Genomic DNA, 11,530 nt, shown 5'->3' with positions numbered 1-11,530 from the left:
CAGCAGGAACTGAAATGCTGAATTTAAAATATATGTTCACTGGTTTGTATACTACAAACAGTATTTATTGGTGTGTCTCTACAGTACTTTTTACAGCATGAAGATATTTATGTTTATGAATTCTAGTTCTTTATATAGCATAGAACTAGTGTATAATTTTTGGGCTACTTTAAAAACATTTTTTTAATGGTATTTAAAATATGTCTTTTTTTAATATGCCACATGTACTCTTTGCAGCTTATTCATAGTTATTCCACAGATTTGTTATCAGCTCCCAAACATAGTACATCCATTATTTTAATTGCTTTGTTAATGTTACATTTTTTGGCTATCTTATTTTTGTCATAGAGCAGATTTCAGGAGATGTGACAGAGTATAAATTAGTTCTGATGATGCAGAGTTTTATTGGATTTTTAAAAGGTCACCTTGCTAAACCAAACCAAAACAAATTTGATATTGATTTTTTCATAAAACTCTGGTCTTATTTCACTACCTAGCTTCACATACAGGTATATCAATGTAGTCTAGCAATAAGTTCTTGGTGTCAGTTGCAGCATATTTCAGCAGATTTTACTTCAGCCCATTCCCTTCTGTGTTATGTAGAGGGCAGAGCACTTGGCACCAGATGATGTAATACAATTTGTGAGTTGATCAAAATGTTCTTAACAAACCTGATGATTTTTTGGGGTCATGATATGAGTCAGCAGAACTCCTGGTAGGGCAGAAGATGGTCTTCTCAGCTTCCTGCAATTACCAGCCCATGACACAACATACTACTTCTCTGATAATGAGCTGCAGGAGGCTGATTGACTATCTGTGAGTTGTTGCAAAGGGCCAAGCAGTTGTTGTACCTCAGGGGTTTCCCATCAACAGACTCTGACTACATGGGCTACCTGGAAATCCAGACAGTGGACTATCTTCCAGGTGTAATTCCTGGAAATGGTTTTGCAAGATTTTCCTGCAGGTGGGAAGGTAGGGAGCTGCCCCTGTTGTTTCAGAAATGTCCATCTTGCACTTTTTAACATTTCAGTTCCACATTTAAGAAAAATAAAAATAAAAAATTAAGATTTTATATGGAAGCTGGATTCTGATTTGCGCACAGCTTCTATTTACAATATTATCTTCAACAATGCTGAATGAAAAACAGATGTTGTGTTTCAAATCATGAACCAATATAGAAAGACCTGCCAGAAGCTGTTCTATGACCAAAGGGGGATCTAGAGTTTTACTGAAAACTGGTCCAGGATTGGTGGTTATTTGCAGCTCTGACAGTCTGCCCATCTGTGAAAGGAAGCAAGGCAGAAGCAAACAGTCCTGGAGAAAAGTACTAGTACATGACCTCAGGCAGAGTTTCACAGCTCTAGGGAGTTCACTGAGAGGGCACATCTGTGGTCTGTCTTCTCTGGTCAGGCATGCAGAACTTGAAGTTCGTTCTCTATAAATACAGTAATATAACCCATTTTGCTGCTGGGTTGAAACACCTTGTTGTAGCCCTCATTAGTGGATATCTTCTCAGTCCAAGAAACTCTAAAACATCATTTCCCAAAGCATTGAAGACCTGAGATAGAGCAGGATAGACAATTCTGTGAGGTTGTTGTGAGAAAAAGGTGGACATCTTTGTGTTTTGACTTTGTAGAGCTAAGAACTTGGTCTAATTACTGATGAGACTCAGTGCTCATTGTAGGCCTCATCTGTACTGCTGATTAAACAAGGGGCAAGGAACAGCATCTGGCTCCAAGAGTATGTAACATTGACTGATGTCTGCCTGCACTGCTTATCAATAGTCCCTCTAAAGCAGATTTGTTTTGAAGAGATCTATCTAGAGTAGTAAAAAACTGAACTAGAGATGAAGTAGAAAAGCAATGTGGATCATTGAGGTGGAGTGGTTAACATGCTCCCTGGCTCTTTCGCATTTAGCATCAGAGAGAAGCCCAGAAGATGCAGAAGAGATCACTAAGTAGACAAGCATGAATTCACTGAGACAGCTCAGTCTAGATATAAAACTGATTGCTGATCTGAGAGGCTATGAAACCAGTGGTTTGTTGTCGTGGGCAGGAGAGAGCAGCATAGGTGTCTCTCTTGAGTCCACTTTTGTTCAGTGGTTCCATTAGTGACCTGGATAATGAAACAGTGAGAGCGCCTATTAAATTTGCAGGAGATATAAGGCTGGCAGAGCTTGTAAGCACACTAGAGACAAAACTAGAATTCATGCAGGTCTTGATGAACTGGGAAATTGTTCTGGAAAGAAGTTAGATAAAATTTAGTATGGGTAAGTGCAAGAAAATGGGTACTGTGAATAACCAACTACAAAAGTGTTGGATGGAGAGTGATTGGCTAGGTTCTTCAGAACAGGATACTGAGGTTATTGTGCACCCCAAGATAAGCATTAGCTACCTTTATCATCCTGTTGTGAAAAGCTAAATACCATACTCTGCAAATGCTGAATACAGATTTGGAAACTATATTCAGTAAGGCTATTGACCATCCAAAGAATTAACAGCAGAAATAATTAGAAAAAACAGGATTTCTAAAGAATGTTGAAAGCATTTGGTTTATTAAGTTGTGAAAAGGTAAGGGTACTGGTGGGGAAAGGAATGATAAAACTTCATGTAGATTAAAGACTGGTGCAAAGATTAAGGCAATAATCTATTATCCATGTTGCTAACAGACTGGAAAAGAAGCTATGGGCTTAAACTGCAACAGGAAACTCAATCTAGATTTCAAATTTTTTTTCTAATAGTACGATCAGCTAAGCACTGGAATAGGTCTTGCAGTCTGGAGAGTTGTAAAATCTTTTTTATTCTAAATCTTCAAAATCAGGCTGGACAAACATCTGTCTGAAATTGTGCAGATATAGATGAACCTTGTTTAAAGAAGACTTGGGTGAAGTCTCAAGATCCTTCCAGCCCTGTTTTCAAATGATGCTATTTTTCAAATGATTATATTTTATGCATAAATTCAAAGGGAAAAAACACATATGCTACTCTAATTTTCAAGATGAGGCAGCCAGTATACAGCTAGACAACTTGTATATGCTCTTACTTCACAGCACACACCACAAATCTGAAATATTGTTGGAAGATGGGAGATTTAAGTTAGACATTAGGAGGAAATTCTTCACTGTGAGAGTGGTGAGACACTGTAACAGGTTGCCCAGGGAAGCTGTGGATGCCCCATCCCTGAAAGTGTTCCAGACTACGTTGGATGGATCTTTGAGCAACCTGGTCTAGTGGGAGGTGTCCCTGGCTGTGAAGGGGGAGTTGGAACTAGGTGATCTTCCAACTCAAACCATTCTGTGATTCTATGATTATGTGATTCTATGATTTTGTGATTTTTGCTTTTCACTATTATCCTTAAAGTCTTCATCTGGCTTTCTCAGTTCACCTCCAAGTTTCCTGCAACTTGCAGAGAACGAGGAGATAGAGATCTTCAGTGGATCTCTCCTCCATCATAAGTTGTGTAGATACAGTTGTAGGCCAAGTTGTAGGCTTGCTTTGACTGAATTATCTTCCAGTCCACAGTAAATACTACCTGTTCCCTTATCACACTGCTTGAGAAACTCCCTGACTTCTTGGAAACCATCAAAAACTTTTTTTTATTCTAAAGCTCCCTTTTGGACTTTTCCCAGACTGCATTAAAAAACACAAAAATCAAAGAAATAAAACAAAAAAACAGCCAGAGTGTTCACAGTTTATGTGCATTGCCTATCTAATTGCTTTCTAAAGGTGTCAGAAATGCCAGGAGATGACATGCTGTTTCAAAGCCTATAAAGCAATGTACACCAATAAAGTGGAAGTTGCATCAGGGGAAAATTGTTCTCCCAGAGTCTGTTCTGCAGCATCTTGCTGTTGCCTGGTTTGGAAAGTAGATTACCTGCACCCTGATAAAGAAATTTGATTTCATTTTATTCTTCACAGCCCTTACTGGCTTTTTAGAGACTGGCCCCTGTCTGTGCATCTTAGCTAAAGATAGATGAAAAATTAACCTATAATCTATAAGCTGAATTAAATATATACATATATAAATATATATATATAAAAATCCAAACACAACAACAGTAAAAACACCAGTTAAAAAACAAACTCTTGAGAAGCCATGTTAATGATTTTGGGGATAAACCAGCAGTATCTTTTTTGTACTGCCATGGGCAAAGACCAATATGTGACAAGGTGACATTCCTTTAAAGTATTTCTTATTTCAATTGTTTAATCTTTTCTTTGCTGACACAGCTCCCTTTTTTCTTCTTGTGCAATGAAAGTCTCTGGTATGTTAGTCTAATTGAAATGACAGGGAAAAGTTAAAAGTAAAATCAATTCTTTGTCACTGGAGCATCCCCAAGCGTTTAAAAGGGAATGTTAGCTGAGGAAACAGAAGGTGTATGTTAACCGGTTAGAAACCAAAATCTTTTACTATAGCAGTTTGTTTTAATAAAATAAGAATATTTAATTTAGTAAAGATACCTTTACCAAATTCAATTAATAACTAAGTTTGATTAATAATTGAATTTATATGCAGAATACCTGCAGTTGCAAAAGTATGAATGATGCTGATTCTCTGTGGATGAAAGAAGGGAATTGGAGACAAGACATTTGAAAAGGTGTTAGAGAAGCTAATTCTGTTGTTATTCCATATTTGGGGTTTCAGGATGAGAAAGCTCCTCTGTTTTGAGACAATTTTACCTGCTCTTCTAGCTGACCACTTGGCAACCAGAGGAATTTTGGAGGCTGATGTGTTTGTTCAGTTTTGTCTTTAACTTAAGTCCTCAAAGCAGGAGCACTTGGTGCCAGTGCTATAGCTTCAAGGCTGAGGTTTTGCTTTTCTGTTTTTGATGCTCACCTATTCCAAACATAAAATCTAAACCAGATTTCTCTGACCTGCGTTTAGAAGTTGTCTACATGTCATATGCCTGTCTATCAGTCCCAGCCTCTGCCATTGCAGAGGGGAGCAGAGCAGCAAGGCATTTCAAGCAGGAGATCTGCAGTATTAGGAGTGACTTCCAAAGGCAGCCATATGTTCCTTTCATAAGCCATGGGAGTAATAGAAAAAACAATGTAAATTTAACCAGAGTGTTGCTTGCTGGAATGAAAGTTTAGCAGTAAGGAAGTCTGTAGTGGTTAGCTGTTCCTAAATGCTGTATCCATGTCCCATGTTAATAGGTAGTTTAGAAGTAGCTTGTGCTAGATAGCTGCATTAATGAGTGGAGCCTAAGTGCCAGAGACAGCCTAGCCCATTTGACTTTCAAATTAACCCTGGGAAGTGCTTGCCTCATGAATATTAAAATTCTGCCTCCTGTGCCATGATCAATGCATTAATTTTATGTGTGACCTCACAAAGATCCAACCTGTCACGCTATTGGCATTTGTCCAATATTCTTGTGTAAATGTCAGGACAGATGGTTCTCAAAACCTGCTGTAATATTTCACATAATAATAGAAGTGTGTGCCTGCACTAACCTCTTCATATCAGAAGGGGAAAGTCAGGCAAACCCTTGCTAAATGGGACAAACTAACTTGGCATTTTGACAGGATCAATGAGTGGCTAGAAAGTGTGACACAGTTCCTATTTAGGCTGTTTTATGCCTAGATAACTGTTAGCCAAAGCAACCCATTCAGTAGCTAAAAATGGCAACTAGTTCACACCACAGAGATGTTTAATCATATCTCAGAAACAGCCCTTGTTTATTTGGAATTCACTTTGAAGGATTACGTATTCCAATGCTTTCAGGTCAACCTGCCTTTGAAATGCTAATCAGCTGAAATTGGCCTTTACCACCAGCAGATATTTGTATATCAAAGAGCTTTCTTGCACATTTTCTGTCAGTCTGAATAAAGTTTAGATTACACTGACGCATTATTTTTAATGCTGATTCCTAGTAAAATCTTCTTTTCTACGTGATTAACGTTCTAATTATTTTTAGCCTAGTGTTAATTAGCCATTACTATGCTCAGTATTGCACAAAAGAGTATTTTTCATTCTAATGGTTCATTGCCCCTCTATTTCTGCATATAGGAATCACAAAGCCCATGTCAGAAATAAAACTGGCTATATTGAGCATTGTAATACTGTTCAGGGCTAACAAGGATTCCCTTCTTCTCCATCAAGGAGTCAAGCTTCTTCTTCTCCACCATGGAGGATGCGCTGAGGTGCACAAACCACACATTTCCTGGAGGAATCTGTATACTCCTTGACACCTTTCCTTGTACAGGTCTCTTCAAGCAGACTGCAGAACTTCTCACTGAGAAGCAAGTGCTGCATAGCAGCTGGTTGGCTTCGCTGCAGCCCACGGCCAAGGCACTTGAGTGACAGTGCAAGAACAGAATGAACTGGCATTTCTTCCAGCACTTGTCCTTCCCTGCTAAAGAAGCTGAATAGCTGAGATGACCTTCTGATGGGAGTCTTTGAGTGGAAGTAGTTTTGTGATTAAACAAGACTAGACTTGGGGAAAGTTTGAACAGTCTATTACAGAATACAGTTTATGTATTGATTCACTCCGTTACTGAAGGCAGAAGCCACCAAAGCCAGGGTTAAGGAACAAGGACCAATACAGTGGCTCTGAGTGACCAGAGATATATCTCAGGTAGTAAGTTCCAGATTTCACAGCAGATGCAGGACTGAATCCTCATTTGGGGAAGTTTTTTGTGTGATAAAATTGGTTTGTCTGAACTACTGATGGTAAAAAATTGTCAAATATGTTCACTGAAATTTTTTATCCAACTTTGTAAGAATAAGCAGACACATAAAAGTCCTAATCTGAATAAAACCATTTTGTAAACAAGATATTGGCCCAAAATCACTGAATATAAATCAACTGCAACAAGTTATTGTGTCTGCTCTGTTTATTGCCATCTGCCATCTGTCTGGAGCAAATGGTACTCATTCAAAGTACCCTGGAATAACAGGTTTTGAAGCACTCAGCTTATCAGACTTTCTCCAAATACAATTTATTTTAGTCTGGAAATATTTGTCTCTCCCACCACAGGTAATCAGCGAGTTTGAAGCCTCTCCTGACTCATTTTCCTACAGAATCCCCAACCTGAGCCGGAATCGCCAGTACAGTGTCTGGGTGGTAGCAGTGACTGCTGCTGGAAGAGGCAACAGCAGTGAGATTATCACTGTGGAACCACTAGCTAAAGGTATGGTGACAGCACTTTTTAAAGCAATCCAGAACTTAACAATGCAAATTACTATTATAATTGGCACGTGGCTTCTTTATGCCTCACTGCTTACTGTGAGTGGGATTTGTCAGGAGTTACTTCAGTTGTCTCCAGAAGTTAGGTGACATCTCTCAGCTAATTGCCCAAGCTTTTGCTGTAGTCAGCAGAGAGAGAATGATTTTCTCCTCTAGGGGGTTATTCATCCCACCTACCTTAGAAGGAAATAAATTTCTTTTTGGAGCAATTTTTATCTTCTTTTGTTTGATGATCCACCTTCCCCTTCTGAATGTGTCTCTCTTTTTTCTTGCCATACAAGATAGATAACTTCTTTATCATTCCTCTCCTTACTGATATCTCATGTGTACTCCACAGGTTGTTCTCAACTTGTGTTAGCTTTGAAGTTTGCTGCTTCTATTTCAGATGTGAAGAAGATATAAAGTGCTTAAAATCTTGTGTATTATTTGCCAGCTGTATTAGTTGTTCTATTAGAAGATATTGCTTGAGCCCATGAATTCTGCCTTACCTGTAACTGAGATGTGATGCTTGCAGCACTATAGCACCTTAGCTTAGAAATAGACAGCTAACATTTTACATGGCCCAGGAAAGTCCCATCAGTACTCAATCTCTACTTGGGGTCTTCAGATTGATTTCCCACACACACACACTTAAATTGGTAATATCACAGCATGTGCCAGCATGAACAGTGAGTTGCACAGGTCCTGATAGTTCCAAAGATAGATACATTTAATTAACTTTAACATTTGACAAGCCTGCTAATTCTTCAGTCGCATGGCTAATGATGTAGTAATGTAAAATAAAGTATCTAGTACTTTATGATGACAGATACTTTCTAAAAAAGCTTTGCAGAACTTCAGCCAAATGCCACCGATATTAAAGCACTTTATATGGAAGAACGTATACGATCACCATAAGGAAGCTTGCTCTTCCTGGCTATCTATGTGGTAGATAACCAGTTTCATGGTGACAGACTAATTGTCAGAGCTAATGTCATGGATGGCAGTGATGGTGTTTGGAGGGTACTACTAGTTCAACACATGACATAGCTTCCCAATGCTTAGAATTTGCAAACAGGGTTCCTCAGGCTTGTGATGGGAACTCTTCTGTCTTTTCTCTTGTGTCCTTTCTCTAGGCTAAAGCTTTTATCATATGAGATGGACATTTTTTTACATGGCTGTGAGAAGCCTGTAGTAACTCCTATGTTACTACTGTACAACACGATTAAAGGTTTATCAGTGTAAATACTGGAAGGGTCTAGCAAGGTAAAGCGGCCTAAGTCAGAACACACAGAGAAATGCTTGTTCCCCATGCATTGCTTACAGTTTGGGGTTTTTTTTTCTAACTGAGATGAATCACCCTCACTTTCTGCTTCATTCTGGCATCTTTTGTACAGTCTTTCAGAAGATGCTTTCTCTTAGTAGCTACACAGTGTTAGGGAGTGACCTGAAGGATGTCTGAAAGGCTATCAAAAGTCTGAAGGATCTGAAATATCTAGAGCTTCTCCATTGTTGAATTTCTTGTAGGATGACTGCATACTGCATTATGAACAACAGTGAGGTCAAAGCTGAGATCTTAAAAGAAGGGTGAGCAGTTTATAGGACATCTGTGAAGGAAGATAATTTTAAAAACCCTGAGGGAAACAGGGAAAAGATTTTCTTCTCCTTTTAGGCCAGTTGTTACCTGTGTGTAATGAATGTGTAGGGTTGAACAGAAAAAAAGGAAACAAAAAGAGGCATGAAAATAGATTCTCGAATAAGAGCAAAACCAATTAGATAACAACACGGTGCAATACAAAGAGACTGAGGATGCAGGCAAACCTAGGATTGTGCAGGGACCCCATTACATATTGCACTAGGATTTCTCTTTCTTCATGTCTTATGCATTTAAAAAGAAGGAAGTGTTCAGACAAGATGAAAGCAGAACAATGCAGAGTCTGCCAGTACCAAAATTCAAAACCTCTAATTATGAGGCAATGTAGTATGTGATTGCTCTGTTAGCCAAAAAATAGAGAAGTTACAAGTTGACCCACAGGTACTTAAACTGAACAAAGTTACCAGAAGCTGGAATTTAATTCTGCTTCTCCAAAGCTTATTTGACATGATCCATGACTACGAATAAGCAAACTTAAAAATATGTTGTATGAAAATGCAAGCAGACTTTGAGGAAAAATAATTAATTACTTCAATATAGGCAAGACAGTGTGAACAAGACTTTATTTTGAAAGATGGCAGGATGCATGCAGTCAGTGTTAGAGGTAGTAGTGATACTCCACTCTCTTTTAGAGAGCTGGGAGACAGTGATAATCAGTGATAAGGGCAGTGAACGAGCAATGAAGAAGGATGGGCAGAGCTAATAGTTTATGGTTGGACTTGATGATCTTCAAGGTCCTTTCCAACCTGGATGATTCTCTGATTCTGTAACAGCCTTTAAGAGCTTTCTGACCCCCCAGTATGTCTGAAGCTAGTAACACATCTGAGGGTTGGAAACAGTTATAGCCTGATTGTACCACATGTCCCCAGTGCAAGTGCATCCTATGGGCCATTATTGTGAAGTTGTTTGCTTCCTTTTTTTTTCTTCACTTATTTCACAGTCAACTGTCCAAGTAATGAAACCAGCATGACAGGTAATGCGAGTTAACTTTGAATTGAATTGTGTCAACTTAATTATAACCCCTTTAAGAATCCCTTTGAGAATAATGAGATTGTCTAGATAGGGGTTTGATGTGAAATGGATAGTCCAATTTAAATGAAAACTGAATTCAAGTTAACATTTATTTCTTTAGTGTCTCCATTTCTAACAACAGTGTTATTCTCTGTAATTAATGAACAAAAGTAAACAAAAAAACCCTCAGCAAACAGAAAATGAACATGGCAATGAAAGTTCAGCCTCCATGTAAGCAGGCTATGTCTTGCCCCTTAAATTACATTTCATTGCTGACTTTAAAGTTGAGGGTTTAGCCTATAAAATATATCTAAAAGATATAAAACCTTGCATGCACCTTGTTCTTATTATTTCCTGACCACGACTGATGGAGTATAGAATTTGCCAGCAGCAACATGATGATAACAGATCTAGACCCATGGCAATCTGATCTCAGGAGAGTTCTCTGACTTTAATGTTGAGTTTTCTCTGTTCTTGTAGACTGTCTGAGCATTAATGTGTGAGATTTGCCACCTAGTCTGTGATTCTTTGTGTGCTTAATTTTTTTAAACAACATGTGGGGCTCACATGACAGTACACACACTGCATTTGTCTGTTGCTTTAATGGTTCATCAGACTGGAATACACAGGATGTTATTCTGTGAGAAAGTACACAAAAGCAACTCCTGACCCAGCATATTCACTGATGGCTCTTATATTTTGGATTAAGCTGAGTTGCAGTGACCTGTCATAGCTGTTGTTCAGTTTCCCTGTACAGTTTGCCTTTAAAATTCCATTTTAACTCTAGAGAATAAAATAAAATATAATTAAAAAAAAAAAGTCTTGCAAATAATTTCTGCCCATTTCTTATTCTATGACAGTAAGCTTAGGTAATAAGATTAATCCTTTAAACAAACAAACATGCAGAAAACTCCATTAGCAAAAGGGAGTACACTGTTCTATTGAAGGCACCTCTTTATTTTTAATTAATTATTGGGTAATTGGCAAAAAATAGGAACAGACATGGTTCTTATTCAGTGCCATGCCATCTAAGGTAAGGCTGGTGGGTGGTGGATTGGCATGTGAGTAGCTTCAATAGCAGAGAGGTAAACCCTGCAGAATTGCCCACATGCTGCAGTAAAGCTCTCTTGGCTCAAAAGGGAGAGGTCTGTGAGATTCAAGGTATTTTAACCTCTTTAATGCCTGCTGGTCTTTCAAACCTATTGCATTAAGATGATTTTCACTAGACATTTATTTTATTTCTAGTTTTGTTTGTGTACCTGCTAGCAGTCTCAGAACAGTATTAGAAGTTAAGCTATAAAGAAAAATGGAGTTCAGAATTTTCATGCTGTTTTACAGTCTTTTTTAAAAAGTGCTCAGCAGATGAAAGGAATAATATAATCCATAGAAAGCTGTGGGTACTTTCACAAAAATAGTGCAGTATGCTTTTGTAATATGCACCTCTGAGCTAATGGTCTATGATCTTACCACTGGCTTAGGCTTTTGTGAGGTTTGTGTTATTTTCACACATCACTGTAAAATAGGACACAAGATACATAAAACCAGGGGCTACAACATAAATATTGCACTTTGGAGATCTAATAGCCAACCTATAACTTAAGGAAGAACTTGTGTTGAAATAACTATTGAAAATAAAGGGTTATCACAGAAAGTCTGCTAACAGTGGTGCCATGTCATGCTGTCATGAAGCATTCCTG

The 11,530-nt window shown here is 38.3% G+C and overlaps 1 protein-coding gene across 1 annotated transcript in view; it reads left to right on the top strand.

Annotated features, from left to right (window-relative positions):
• The window catches only part of DSCAM (Down syndrome cell adhesion molecule), a 393,639-nt gene that overhangs the window by 326,477 nt on the left and 55,632 nt on the right, over positions 1-11,530 (top strand). Inside the window, exon 20 of the mRNA XM_010000447.1 lies at positions 6,980-7,133. Coding sequence (XP_009998749.1) covers positions 6,980-7,133 — 154 coding nt within the window. The remainder of the gene's footprint in view (positions 1-6,979; positions 7,134-11,530) is intronic.

The sequence above is a fragment of the Chaetura pelagica genome, unplaced genomic scaffold (assembly GCF_000747805.2).
Source record: "Chaetura pelagica isolate M959 unplaced genomic scaffold, ChaPel_1.0 scaffold244, whole genome shotgun sequence".
Lineage (NCBI taxonomy): Eukaryota > Metazoa > Chordata > Aves > Apodiformes > Apodidae > Chaetura > Chaetura pelagica.
This window is presented reverse-complemented; position numbering and strand designations above follow the sequence as displayed.